At 39.9% G+C, this 15,129-nt stretch overlaps 2 protein-coding genes across 2 annotated transcripts; one reads left to right on the top strand and one right to left on the bottom strand.

The window, feature by feature from the left end:
• Positions 1–7,561: 7,561 nt before the first annotated feature.
• On the top strand, positions 7,562–11,269 carry LOC139580917 (ankyrin repeat domain-containing protein 1-like). The gene is made up of 9 exons (XM_071410066.1): positions 7,562–7,650; positions 8,201–8,335; positions 8,630–8,758; positions 8,910–9,017; positions 9,131–9,229; positions 9,384–9,482; positions 9,575–9,673; positions 9,860–9,958; positions 10,514–11,269. The coding sequence occupies exons 1-9, from the start codon at positions 7,618–7,620 to the stop codon at positions 10,610–10,612; spliced, it is 900 nt and encodes a 299-aa protein (XP_071266167.1). The 5' UTR covers positions 7,562–7,617; the 3' UTR covers positions 10,613–11,269.
• On the bottom strand, positions 11,058–15,115 carry LOC139580919 (ribonuclease P protein subunit p30-like). The gene is made up of 11 exons (XM_071410067.1): positions 14,971–15,115; positions 14,727–14,782; positions 14,564–14,620; positions 12,896–12,961; positions 12,731–12,799; positions 12,530–12,619; positions 12,319–12,435; positions 12,192–12,221; positions 12,045–12,082; positions 11,825–11,904; positions 11,058–11,584 (listed from the first exon to the last, which is right to left on the bottom strand). The coding sequence occupies exons 1-11, from the start codon at positions 15,050–15,052 to the stop codon at positions 11,463–11,465; spliced, it is 807 nt and encodes a 268-aa protein (XP_071266168.1). The 5' UTR covers positions 15,053–15,115; the 3' UTR covers positions 11,058–11,462.
• Positions 15,116–15,129: the final 14 nt, after the last annotated feature.

Here is a 15,129-nt window from a genome sequence, read left to right as displayed (position 1 = left end):
AGCTGTATATGACCAGGTCGGAACAACCTTTACAAGCCAAACCATATCATAACCGCTACACACAGCCTACATCGTTGTCACCATATTACCTAAAGTAACATCATAGGCAACATAGCTAATATAACTAACTTCTTAGTAAAACCGCTACAATCATGCAGTAACGTTACAGTGTACATTCAATAAGCAGTTTAGCACTTACAACGGCGAGCCCAAGTGGCAATACATTTGTAAAACCAAAAGCTTACCTTGACTCGGAAGAGTTCCAGTGTTGTGTTGGATAGTCATTGCCAGCTAGCTAACAAATCATCCCTCTGTTTGAGCAGGGTGGTTGAGTAGGCTAAACTAGCTAGCTGCATTTGCTAGCTAAGTAAGTGAAATTGAAAGTGAAAAAAATTATGAAATCTCTCTCGCTGTCGCTCTCTTGCTTCTCTTTCATTTTGGAAGAAATTAATTTGCTCAAAACTGTTCAACTATTGTCTCTCTCTCTCTTTGAGTCAATTACTCACCACATGTTATACACTGCAGTGCTAGCTAGCTATAGCTTATGATTTCAATACAGATCCTTTCATTGGGTGGTTTCGCTGGGGCCTGCTGCTGTGTCCAGCGAGCCACTCTCTCTCTCCTTTCCCCGGGGGGAGAAATAAAAGTGTTCTGATTGTATAATTTTTTTTTATCCAATTGCTGGGAAAACACAGCTATCCTGTTGTCACAAATGGAGAGAAGATGTTCTCAGCTTTCTGTAGGTATACCTTATTTCATTCTGTTGAGACATTTTCATTGACTAAATTATGTTTGATCTGTCTTTTCAATTGTGTGCTCCGTATTTAATTTAAGATAGGTTATAAGTAGCTTTCTGTAGGTATACCTTGTTTCATTCTGTTGAGACATTTTCGTTGGCCAAATTAAGTTCCAACTGTAATGTTGTGTTTGCTGCAATATTCTACCCGTATTTTCCTTAATAAAGTTTAGAAACTTTTGTGAAGGTTTGGTGTGGTGTGGTTATTAGCCTATTCTACTTCAGGCCTATGGTATGAAGGCAGTGCACCCTCCAAATGACTCTGACAGTTGAACTTGTGGTGTGGAAGAATGTTTTAGGGCTACCAGAGTTACTCCTATAATCTAACAATATAATGCTTATCTTTGTAAAAAATATTCGAATAGAAAATTTACGAAGTAGCCTCCTTCTGTCCGCCTATATCTGTATAGCAGACGCAGTAGCCTATCTGACCAGGATAAATAAATGAATGTTGGTGTCGTAGCATGCCGCCGGCATATCTCTATCTCTCTCTCTCTGGGGCAAGGCCTTAACTTCTCTTCCTTTATTTTATAAAACAATATATTAATACAGTAGACGCTTAAGCCAGTCTAAGCATGAAATGCATTTAGTGCTCGAATCTCTGACAGCTGAACCGTGAGGTGGACAATTATTGTTTTAGGAAAGTAAAAACCAATAAAACCATAGGCTATGAAGTTGTGCATACGCTACAGATCAAAACACAAGGAATAGTGTTTTTGTAATTAGTTATAGGCTGTTTTTAAGGACACGGCTAAACGTGCCTCTTCTGACAAAGGTAAGAAACAATCTAGCTGGTTGAGTTTTATCAAAATCTTGCTTTAGTGTGAAGGGCACTGTCAAATCAAATACAATCAAATCTAATGTTATTTGTCACATGCGCCAAATACAACAGGTGGAGACCTTACAGTGAAATGCTTACTTACAAGCCCTTAACCAACAATGCAGTTTTAAGAAAATCCGCCAAAAAGTAAGAGATAAGAATAACAAATAATTAAAGAGCAGCATTAAATAACAGTAGCAGGGCTATATACAGGGGGTACCGGTACAGAGTCAATGTGTCAATGTGGGGGGCACCGGTGTCGAGGTAATTGAGCTAATTATGTACACGTACAGTTGTAGTCGGAAGTTTACGTACACCTTAGCCAAATACATTTAAACTCAGTTTACCACAATTCCTGACATTTAATCCTAGTAAAAATTCCCTGTCTTATGTCAGTTAGGATCACCACTTTATTTTAAGAATGTGAAATGACAAAATAATGGTAGAGAGAATGATTTATTTCAGCTTGTATTTCTTTCATCACATTCCCAGTGGGTCAGAAGTTTACATACCCTCAATTAGAATTTGGTAGCATTGCCTTTAAATTGTTTAACTTGGGTCAAACGTTTCGGGTAGCCTTCCACAAGCTTCCCACAATAAGTTGGGAGAATTTTGGACCATTCCTCCTGGCTAATTGGCATCATTTGAGTCAATTGGAGGTGTACCTGTGGATGTATTTCAAGGCCTACCTTCAAACTCAGTGCCTCTTTGCTTGAGATCATGGGAAAATCAAAAGTTATCAGCCAAGATCTCAGAAAAAACATTGTAGACCTCCACAAGTCTGGTTCATCCTTGGGAGCAATTTCCAAACGCCTGAAGGTACCACGTTCATCTGTACAAACAATAATACGCAAGTATAAACACCATGAGAACATGCAGCCGTCATACCGCTCAGGTAGGAGACGCGTTCTGTCTCAGAGATGAACATACTTTGGAGAGAAAAGTGCAAATCAATCCCAGAACAACAGCAAAGGACCTTGTGAAGATGCTGGAGGAAACAGGTACAAAAGTATCTATATCTACAGTAAAAACGAGTCCTATATCGACATAACCTGAAAGGCCGCTCAGCAAGGAAGAAGCCACTGCTCCAAAACCGCCATAAAAAAAGCCAGACTGCGGTTTGCAACAGCACATGGGGACAAAGATTGTACTTTTTGGAGAAATGTCCTCTGGTCTGATGAAACAAAAATAGAACTGTTCAGCCATAATGGCATCGTTATGTTTGGAGGAAAATTGGGGATGCTTGCAAGGCAAAGAACACCATCCCAACCGTGAAGAATGGGGGTGGCAGCATCATGTTGTGGGGGTGCTTTGCTGCAGGAGGGACTGGTGCACTTCACAAAATAGATGGCATCACGAGGCAGGAAAATTATGTGGATATATTGAAGCAACATCTCAAGACATCAGTCAGGAAGTTAAAGCTTGGTCGCAAATGGGTCTTCCAAATAGACAATGACCCCAAGCATACTTCCAAAGTTGTGGCAAAATGGCTTAAGGACAACAAAGTCAAGGTATTGGAGTGGCCATCACAAAGCCCTGACCTCAATCCTATAGAAAATATGTGGGCAGAACTGAAAAAGCGTGTGTGAGCAAGGAGACCTACAAACCTGACTCAGTTCCACCAGCTCTGTCAGGAGGAATGGGCCAAAATTCACCCAACTTATTGTGGGAAGCTTGTGGAAGGCTACCCGAAACGTTTGACCCAAGTTAAACAATTTAAAGGCAATGCTACCAAATACTAATTGAGTGTATGTAAACTTCTGACCCACTGGGAATGTGATGAAAGAAATACAAGCTGAAATATATCATTCTCTCTACTATTATTCTGACATTTCACATTCTTAAAATAAAGTGGTGATACTACAGATAGGGAATCTTTACTTGGATTAAATGTCAGGAATTGTGGAAAACTGAGTTTAAATGTATTTGGCTAAGGTGTATGTAAACTTCTGACTTCAACTGTATGTAAACTTCCGACTTCAACTGTAGGTAGAGTTATTAAAGTGACTATGCATAGATTATAACAGAGAGTAGCAGCAGCGTTGGGGGTGGGGGGGTGGGGGGGCAATGCAAGTAGTCTAGGTAGCCATTTGATTAGCTGTTCAGGAGTCTTATGGCTTGGGGGTAGAAGCTGGTCCTGGATGGCAGGAAGCTTGGCACCAGTGAAGGAAGGCAGGAAGCTTGGCGGATGGCAGGAAGCTTGGCGCCACTACCCTCTAGTGCCTTGCGGTCGGAGGCTGAGCAGTTGCCATACCGGGCAGTGATGCAACCCGTCAGGATGCTCTTGATGGTGCAGCTGTAGAACCTTTTGAGGATCTGAGGACCCACCCATGCCAAATCTTTTCAGTCTCCTGAGGGGGAATAGGTTTTGTCGTGCCCTCTTCACAACTGTCTTGGTGTGCTTGAACCATGTTAGTTTGTTGGTGATGTGCACCCCAAGGAACTTGAAGCTCTCAACCTGCTCCACTACAGCCCCATCGATGAGAATGGGGACGTGCTCGGTCCTCCTTTTCCTGTAGTCCACAATCATCTCCTTTGTCTTGATTATGTTGAGGGAGAGGTTGTTATCCTTGCACCACACGGTCAGGTCTCTGACCTCCTCCCTATTGGCTGTCTCATCCTTGTCGGTGATCAGGCCTACCACCTACAGATTTTGTTTTAAAAATATTTTTTTTCATGAGTCCTCGTGATAGTCTGAGAGGAGGAAAGATGTGCAAGGAGGTAGAACTTGACCCCTGACCAGCACATCATTCAGTAGCACTGGTCTCTGACCTTTGACTTTTTATGTCCACTGTTTTATATATGGTTCTATTGTACTATACAACACTCCTGATCCAAAAGTATGCCAACCATGCCAGAGATAGGATTGCCACTTCACCTAGATTTGAAAGAACATTACCTCATGATAAATGTCTGGACAATGTGGGACTTTTCATTTCTGAAAACCCAGATGAAAACCTTTTTCAATGGAGATTCTCTATTTGAAGTGCTTGTTAGTCCACGTCGAGTAGGCTTCATCTAGGTCTAGGAAACAAGGCCTGTACATTCTAAATCCCATTATCACTATGATGTACCTGTTTAAGCTGGAAGACAGAGCACTGTTATCTTTTATTTAAAAACAACTAAACTTTTAGAATGATTAAATTCCCTAAAGAGGGGAAGATTTTACAGCTGCACAATTTTTTTACTATAAATTATTTTTGCTGCAGTCTCAGAGCAAGAGACCTAACTAACCTGGATAAATAAAGGTTGAAGAAAGAAAATTTGCTTTTTTACAGCTTTCTTACCTTTATGTCATCATGAGAGGCTGGATCGGGGTTTTCGTTTCTGTTCGACTGCTTGCTCGTATTCTATTCATGCTGTGGCTCATGAATTTTACAACTTGACAACATGAAAATATGTTATTCACTTGTATGTTGTTCTGAAACTGTATCTCAGTCCTTGTGTACATAGATGTCCTGTCGTCCTTTTATGTTGATAGCTCACACTGTTAATTTCTTCAGCTCCCTTCAGATTCAATTCCTCAAAGATACGTTTCTTCAAGTCCATTTTTGCTGTAACAAAAACAGTATGTCACTGTATTTAAAAAGTGAATAAAATATTCAAAAATAAAAATGATTGAAGGTAGTGTGAGAAATGCTAAAAATAGAACAACATGCCTCATAAAATGTTATCCTTTGATGGACCCCGGTATGAACTAAGCTGAGGATGGAGGTAAACAGGAGTGACGTATATCACGGTTGTTCTAGCGTTAGAGATACAGTGATGAGGGTGGGATGTGATTGGGTGGAGGTAGCAGACAAGTTGTAAAGCAGTGTTTTAAAGAGGGCCAACCTCCCTGCAGGAGTAAGATATTGACCTGAGCACAAGAGATCATACCCCCCTCACCTGTAAATATTGGGAGGAACTGAGAAACTACAATCAGGTAGAGACCCTGGTAGGGACGACTAGAGGCCATGGATCCTGCCACTGCAGACAATGTAAATATACTGTATTCATATATCCTCATATATGCTGTTGAATAATCAAACAACTTTGACAACAATGATGTGCAATGTTGGTGATGATACAATAATAAATGATGTAAAGGTGCTCAACAGTAGCTATGCAGGGTTTGGTAAACACATGTATTTGGCCACCTAAGACTATCTACTGTATTCCAACTGTAATCAAAGATTGATACTGATAATATCCATGGTACTCATTGAAAGCATGTTGAAGTTTAACCTTTTGGATGTTTTAATATTTGCTTTTTAGTGTTTGTTGGTCTTTGTTTTTTTCTAGCTTGGTGAAATATTATGGTAAAAGCAGCAATCAGGCTGGTTCCACCAGGCTAGTTTTTTTCATCATCACGTGTTAAACTACAAAATAGTGCAGATATTTCTTAAGTTCCATTTGTTTTGAAATAATGTGCTTTGTGAAACAAGCAGGAGTTTGAAAAATATATATATTTCCACTCTCTGAACATTTATGGAATGGATGTTTTATTTATTAATTGAAACCATTATCATGATTATTATAATAGTAATCCAATTGGTTCATCTTCTACAGTATATTACATTTTTGCATTGTGAAGTATGGTATGTTTAATGATCAGAGAGCAATTGAGGTGCAACCATGGATGCTGTGTAAACACGTGCAGTTAAATAATGCTATTATATCAACAGGATAGACTACTCAATTTCCAACCAATGTGAATCAACAGACACTTTTTTTCTCTCATCATTTTCACTATAATTATGATTCACTATGATTTTTATCATAAAAATGTTCCCAATTATAGAATCTCACTTCTGTGAAAAGTGAAATAATTATACGCCTACTGCACCAAGTTTAAGGAAATAAAATGTAGTGTATTTTTGGGAGCTGGCAAATAAAAATAAAAAAGTGATAAAGATCTGGTCCGTCCTTCTAAATGAATGTGATACGTAAGTGGAATGGTATGGCCTTTCCAGACATCGTCAAGGTCCTAATAAAGTAAGCTCTTCGATGTCAGGGCGAGAGACAACATATCAATATAGGTGTAATGGTTACATCTTAATGTCCTGTGTCATTGAAATATTACTTATATTGTCAAGACATGCCCGAATACTGCGCCACTCACATTGCTAAAGATAGCATTTAGGGTGTCATTTACCAATTGGACATGGAAATATGGTGATTTGTCCTTTGTAACTATAAAAAAAATAGCTGTTTCATTTGTTCATTTTGAGCTCTATAGCTTAGTGTGTACTCTTTAAAAAACAACAGCTGTCAAACATGTGAATCGTTAGAAAGATTATTTATCACCGGCTCCATTAAAAATGGTGTCAGGTAGTAATGGTTTTATTGCCCAATGTCAGCAATGCAGAGACAGAAACCGAAGAAGATGAAAACAAGACATAAAATGCAATCAGTCAGTACCCCCACTGAGGCACGAACAACCACTTATATCAGACGGTACATCATTTGTCCCGGGTAGTAGAATACAGAACACAAGTCAATGTTTTGTATAGATAGACATTTGGATGCTGTAAGACTACTAAGTCATCTCTTCCTGTCCTGTCCCGTCTGTGTCGCAGTTGAGGAATGTAGTTATGTTCTATGTGGCAGAGGCTACAGGGCCCGGGGCCAGCTGTTGGTGAGAAGTGTAGGAGAGGGGAGTGGAGGGCCATTACATGGCTGGAGCCTTTGGTCATCGTGCATGGCGGCATGGAGTCATAGAGTTAGTGCCACTCAGATTTCACCTACTGACTGACTGGAGGCGATGGCAGCCAAATGCATCTCACTCCCATGGATTTCTCAGCTCACCCCTTCCTTCTCCCAATCTTGCCAGCCGGGCCGTGACAGGAAACCTTGCCCTGTGGCGGGGGCAGGCGAGTCACCCAGGCTAGAACATGATCTCATTCCTTGCCGGCTCCAAACACATATAAAATGTTGAACTGAGGCCTGCAACCGTAGAGCACAGACAGTTGACACTGGTCATTGACTGGAGATTTGAGCTGCCACATATACTTGACAAATGATGATGGGTATTCTACGAGTACAAGAGCTGGTAGGTCTTTATCTTTATCTCTTTATCAAAATCTAGAGGCTTTCATAGTGGATTCCAGAGAATAACCACAGTTGCAAAGAATATAGGGTTGAAATGAGGATTTCAGGTGTTGGACTATGTTCACGGCTTTCATGATGCTTTAGCTGCAACCTCAACAAACCTTTGAGATGAATATGAATTTCTACAGCAACAGTTTGAGAATAATTATCACACTAAGACTGAAATTCTCCTTACACCCACTGCTGCTTGTCTTGCACTTACTCCTTTTTTAATTTAAAATATTTAACTAGGCAAGTCAGTTAAGAACAAATTCTTATTTACAATGACGGCCTAGGAACAGTGGGTTAACTGCCTTGTTCAGAATGACAGATTTTTTCCTTGTCAGCTCGGGATTCGATCTAGCAACTTTTCGGTTACTGGTCCAACGCTCTAACCACTAGGCTACCTGCTGCCCTTCTATCACAGACGCCAATGGGCATGGGGGCACAGGTCAAACAGAATTGTCTCAGTTGCTCACATATTCCTAATAGTCTTGTTTTTCTTATTCAAGGTTTCTGGCAAAGAATCCGGAGATGTGCAGTATTCAGAGGGAGAATACGAGACATCCATCAACCAGGAGAAACAAGAGGACCTGAGATCTCACAAGGACAGCCTGGCTGACACCGATGCCCCCGTGAATTTAAATGTAAGTCAAATACTCTCTTAGCCTCCTTAGTACAATGCCACCAAACCTGTTAAGTGGTTCAGACCTAATGATTATGTGTTGAATAGACAGACATAAGGTTTTGCAGTTTGAATCTTGGTTGGGCAACTGTCTGAATTTGCTGTAGTAGCTATGACTCTAACTTCAAATAAATCGGAAATCAAAAAGTGTAATCATAGAGATCATGGCACCAAGTGTTAAATCCTCAACTGGGAAGCCGCTTTGTAGAAGTGCAAGATGTATAATATCTCTTTATTTGAAATGTTTGGTTGGCAGGTAGACAAATTTGACCATCTGTGGTTAGAGACAATTGATGACCTCCAGATTATGCTGCAACTGAGGAAGTCGAGAAAGAGAGCAAGAAGAGTACAAGTTTGCAAGCCACCACCCGCACCCGAGACTGTGGTAAGACAGGCCTACTAGCTGAGTAGGGTGATAAGGTATCTAAATTGAGACATAGGAATAGAGGCAATTTACTTCAAGATTTGACCCTTCATAAGACAAATAATTACTAAGTAACTGCTATGTTCAGCTAAATCACCGTCTCTCTTTCCAGCCTTACTATGTGGATGAGGTGGACTTTTTCAAGGCCTGCGAAGAGAACAAACTGCCATTGATCGAGAGGTATCTGGAAAAATCAGGAGACGTCAATGCTTGTGACAATGTGAGTGTTTAGATAATACGAACCAACCAGAAGTTTGCCAACGCACCTCAGCTGTGTCATCACGTGTAGTGTGTGTTGTAATGCAATGTGTCCTGCTTCCTATGCCTTTACAGTTCAGACGTACAGGCCTGCACAGAGCTTGCACACAGGGACATGTGGATGTTGTGAAGAGGCTACTGGAGGCTGGAGCTTTAATTGAGAACAAAGACAAGGTACTTTAAATAGAAGAACTCCAAATAACTGCATGTCCACGGGAGCCAAGCTCTTGGCAATATATTGCAGTCTTTGATCCTATACTGTAAAATCATTTGGAGTGTTGATGAGAAAGGAGCAGATAAAAACAAGGGATTGCTTGTCTATCTTTAGCTGGATACCACTGCTGTCCATTGTGCCTGCCGGGGAGGAAGCATGCTTGTGTTAGAAGTGCTGCTCAACCACGATGGCAGCTTCTCTGCCAGGGATAAGGTAAGCCTACAGAACACTCAGCTGGCAATCTGGACACGGATCTGAGAATATGTTCAATGTGATTTATCCTTAAATGTTTCTGTGTCCCTAAGCTACGCAGCACTCCCCTTCACGTTGCAGTGAGAACCGGACACTATGAATGCGCTGAACATCTCGTCCACTGTGGAGCGGACATCAATGCCAAAGACAGAGTGAGCTATTCTCATTCAGTATAGGAATTCATTTTTATTTTACCTTTATTTAACTAGGCAATTCAGTTAAGAACACATTTTTATTTAAACCTTTGCTCTGATATACAGTATAAACACCTTAAGATCTCATCAGAAATATGAAACACCAATGGTTCTTTAAGTAGGAGAGGTTTTATTTTCACACAGGAAGGAGATACCCCCATGCACGATGCAGTAAGACTGAACAGATTCAAAATCATCCAACTACTTCTGCTTCATGGAGCCAATCCAAAACTCAAGAATTGCGTAAGTTCTTGACTAACATGGCCAGCAAACTTGTTACCTCAATCTATCATAGTATAGAATGTGGTATTTTGTTTGAATAACACAATGATTTTAAAATGACTTATTTGCTCGTAAGGCTTACATGTATCATGTATTCAGAGAATCAAACTAGTGATAGCAAAGGTGACAGGATTGATACATAACCACAGTGCCATCTTGTGGTGATACATAAGATTGCATCCGAGTACAGATTTTTTTATTTAACTAGGCAAGTCAGTTATTAAGAACAAATTCTTATTTACAATGACGGCCTATCCCAGCCAACGCTGGGCCAATTGTGCGCCGCCCTACAGGACTCCAAATCACGGCCGGATGTGATGCAGCCTGGATTCAAACCAGGGACTGCAGTGACGCCTCTCGCATTGAGATGCAGTGCCTTAGACCGCTGCGCCACTCAAGAGCAGAATAAATAAGGCCCTTCACATTTTAGTCATCTAGCAGAAGCTCTTATCCAGAGTGACTTAGGAAAACATACTATTGAAATATTTAATATATCTTTGCTTTTCTTCAACACAGGAGGGAAAGTCACCATTGGATAGCACGCTGGAGTGGCAGAGTGGGGCTAAATCCATTCTCAGCAACTTCAAGGATGATGCAAAAACTCCAGTCAAGTAAAGTCCAGTTCAATTCAATTGCATTTTACACAGGTCTCAAACTCAGAATAAGTAGATAAAAGCAAATGCTAACCCAGTTCCTTTGTGGAGAGACTAACTTTGACAACCACTCTGTTGATTATGGCGATACAGCTTCCAAGGTTTCATTAACCGGAGGCTGACTTCAAGACCGAAAGTCATTTCTTGCGAACTAGCAGAAGTTTGGGCTGAAAAATTGAAGTAACTTAGCATTTGCTTCTAAGGATGTTTGTTTCTTTATAGGCAGCTTATTAGAGGTCTGAGATGCTCAAGAAGGTTGAAAAGGTTGACAAATAACTATATGGGAAAAGAGAAAGTTTGGAAATTGTAGTTGTGACTTGACTTATGACATCAGCATGACTATAATATGCATTCAGTTACGTACTAAATTGTAGTTTAATTGTTGAAAAAAATATTTTGAATCAATACATTCTTCATTTCTCTTTAATATAAAATGAGAGTGAGTTGATGGCTTCAAACTGATTTTGTGCTAGTCAGTGAGAACACAGGATTTTAAAATGCTTGTGTGATTCTTATGCACTTCCTGAAGTAATTTTGATTGTTCTACTACATGTTTACCTTTAGCATTTTGCTTGTTATTTCACATTACGTTATGAAATAAACAGAATTGCCGTTGTCATCCGAATTTGTTTGCTTTGTCTAAAAGGAACAAGCGTCATCATTGTTGCTAATACATGACTATACAACCACTGAGCAGTTACTAGAAAACAGTCACATTTCCACAAATAAGGATATTCATAAAAGTAAATTTACATAAACACATTCTCTATCCAGAACGAAAACGTATCACAATTCAAACAAGTGATTACTTTCTACTGCGCCATCTCAATCTTAGCCCTCTTTGATGCGGGAACATCCTCTTTCTCCCATCTCTCAGTCAAAGGCTGCTCATTCTTCATAGAGTGTACTATCCCCAAGGCAGTCTTTCTCATTTCTGTAATGACAACACTGTATATGAATTGATTTTCTTGTGCGACAAACACGGCTTTGAGAATGATAGACAAGTAATACGTGTAGTTCAATGACACCGTGTTACATGATAATAACACTCACATTCCACGGATTGGCTACTCTCACTTGGCCTTTTAACCAAGTGTACACACCTGCCTGGCATATAACATTTTACACTATGTGTTCAACTGCTCGAGCAATGTGTAAACAGCAGCCTATTCACCTCCATGTAAGTGGACAGCTCGACAGTTGGTTGAGATCGCAGCTTTGCCATCTTCTTCTGACAGGCCAAACAGTAGACCCCTGGACACCATTCAGGATAATAGCAGTGACACAGGTTGGCCTCATCACACCTGCATATAGTCTGTCTGTAATACTGTACCGTATTCTAGTTACATACATCAAGTACTGTACTGGGTAGGTAATGTTTTAAGAAAGGATACAAATTGGCAATGTCATAGGGTCCCCTCAACTCAAGGGGCTGATTGAACAAAACAAACATTTACAGTGGTATGGTTAATTTCAGTAAGATGTTAATATCAGTATGTTCAATGCTCATGGTATGAATGGTATCTAAGTGGGTAATATACCTTTTCTGCCCCACTGGTCACAATTACGTTCTGTTAAAAAAAAAAAAACATTGCTGTTACAGACTGTGTGAAAATGGCAGGTTGATTGACAGGTGAAGTGAAGTTGAACCACGTTGGGTCTATTTACCTTGCCTTTGCACGCCTCCATGAGATTTAGAGCATTTGCGATGGTGTGTCTTCTCATGGTGGAGTCTCGGATTGCAGGTGTGTAACTTACCTCAAAAAACACACCCCTTTCAATTGCCTGAAACAAGCACAACTTGCATTACCATCTGTATATTACTTGGAAATGACCAAGCAATCGCTTCATTCAAATACACAGAGAGCAATGGTCTCACCCCATTGACTGAAGATCTTTTGAAAAAAAAGGGCTGTTTTTCTGTCGCTGCTACACAGATGATGTCAATAGTAAATTCCATGCAGGCTGCCTATTGAAACAAAGAGAAGACCGACACCAGCAGAATGTCGTCCATACATTGCCAGTGTAGTCAACAATAATACAGTACATATTGTTGAGGTTGGTGAACAAAAGTACTTACATGAAACAACTTCTCCGTTTTAGGATAGGCAGCCACTAAGTCATAGGCTTTGTACTCTCTTAATGGTTTCTGGGAAAGGATAAACTACATTAGTGCCATTTGACAAATTATGCAGTATGAATACTGTCAGCAAATGTTCAAACTTCTACTGTATATTGGACTTACAAAGTGTGCTGCCCTTGAGGCCACAACTGTCAGTCGGTTCAACACCTTGATTGGTCTGGATTTACCCTGTACAAAATCAGGGGGACATAGTGCCTTCAGAAAAGTATTCATACCCCTTGACTTATTCCAGTGTGTTATAGTCTGAAATCAAAATTGTTTCAATATTTATTTTCTCTCTCTCATCCATCTACACACAATAGCAGCCCATAATAACAAGGTGAAAACATGTTTATAGAAATTTTTGCAAACGTATTGAAAATGAAATATCTCACTTACAAAAGTATTCACCCCCCCCCCAAAACTTTGCAGATGCACATTTGGCAGCAATTACAGCTGTGAGTCTTTCTGGGTAAGTCTCTAAGAGCTTTGCACACCTGGATTGTACAATATTTGCACATTATTCTTTTAAAAATTCTTCAAGCTCTGTCAAGTTGGTTGTTGATCATTGCTAGACAGCCATTTTCAAGTCTTGCCATAGATTTTCAAGACGATTTCAGTCAAAACTGTAACTAGGCCACTCAGGAACATTCAAAGTCGTCTTGATAAGCAACTCCAGTGTCTATTTGGCCTTGTGTTTACAGTTATTGTCCTGCTGAAAGGTGAATTTGTCCCCAAGAGTCTGTTGGAAAGCAGATAATTAGGTTATCCTTTAAGATGTTGCATGTGCTTCGCTATATTCCATTTATTTTTAATCGCGAAACACTCCCTAGTCCTTGCCGATGACAAGCATACCAATACCATGATGCAGCCACCATCATGCTTGAAAATATGAAGTGGTACTCAGTGATGTGTTGTTTGCACCAAACATAACGTGTTATATTCAGGACATAAAGTACATTTCTTGCAGTTTTACTTTAGTGCCTTATTGCAAATAGGATGCATGTTTTGTAATATTTGTGTTCCTTCTTTTCACTCTGTCATTTAGGTTAGTATTGTGGCGTTACTACAATGTTGATCCATCCTCAGTTTTCTCTGATCACAGCCATTAAACTCAAACGGTGTTAAAGTCATCGTTGGCCTCATGGTGAAATCTCTGAGAGGTTGCTTCCTCTCCGGCAACTGAGTTAGGAAGGATGCCTGTATCTTGTAGTGACTGGGTGATTGATACACCAACCAAAATGTAATAGTAACTTCACCGTGCTCAACAGGATATTCAATGTCAGACCCATTTACCAATAGGTGCCCTTCTTTGCAAAGCATTAAAAAAGCCTCCCTGGTCTTAGTGGTTGAATCTGTTTGAAATTGTCTGCTCGACTGAGGAACTTTACAGATAAATGTGTGGGGTACAGAGATGAGGTAGTCATTCAAAAATCATGTTAAACAATATTATTGCAACTTGTGAATTGTTAAGCAAATGTTTACTCCTGAACTTATTTAGGCATGCCATAACAAAAGGGTTGAATACTCAAGACATTTCCATTTTTCCATGTTCTTTTTGTACACATTTTGAAAAACAAATTCACTTTGACATTGAGGTATTGTGTGTAGGCCAGTGACATCTTTTTAACCCATTTTAAATTCAAGCAGCAAAACAACAAAATATGTAAAAAGTAAAAGGGTGTGAATACTTTCTGAAAGCACTGTAATTATCCCAAGGCATGGAGAAATGGGATAGCTAGCTTCAAGAATATTACATAATGTAGCAACATTACTACTACACCACATTACCTGCACTATGGGAAATGTATCAAACAGCTCGGAGACACACTTCGGTTTGCCAATTTCCTGTAAACATACGCAAACAAAAAGGGTGAAATTTCACTGAAAGGGATATGTACAAGGAAAGCCCTCAACTTCATGATGCGCCATAACAGGGTAATCAGTAGCCTACCTGCTTATTTTGTTCCAAATCAACCACATAATTGATGGCAACTGTGGAGTATCCAACTGAGACATGAAAATAGTACAAATCAATCAAGACATAGTTCAGCTAACTCCTGTCCATCGCGCAACAGCTGTTGTCAGTAATTCCATTGACCCGCCCTTGAAGGTAGCAACGAAAGACGATTTAAATATCTTTGAAGTTTGTGCTAGCTAAACATTTTTGCAAATGTAACAAGATAAAATATAGTTACGATGAGCTGCTGTTTCAATAACACTCTGAAGTCGCTTCTTGTCGGTTGTGTAGCTAATATTGAAGTCCATGAACACAGCCATGCTTCCACGTGAGTTGACCCGAAATGCCTTATGGGACAAAAAGGTTTTTTTCTCGCATCTTGTTGTTGGATACAACA

This window comes from Salvelinus alpinus, chromosome 7, assembly GCF_045679555.1.
Source record: "Salvelinus alpinus chromosome 7, SLU_Salpinus.1, whole genome shotgun sequence".
NCBI classification, from domain to species: Eukaryota; Metazoa; Chordata; class Actinopteri; order Salmoniformes; family Salmonidae; genus Salvelinus; species Salvelinus alpinus.
The sequence above is the reverse complement of the archived record's forward strand: the minus strand, read 5'-3'. Positions and strand labels throughout refer to the sequence as shown.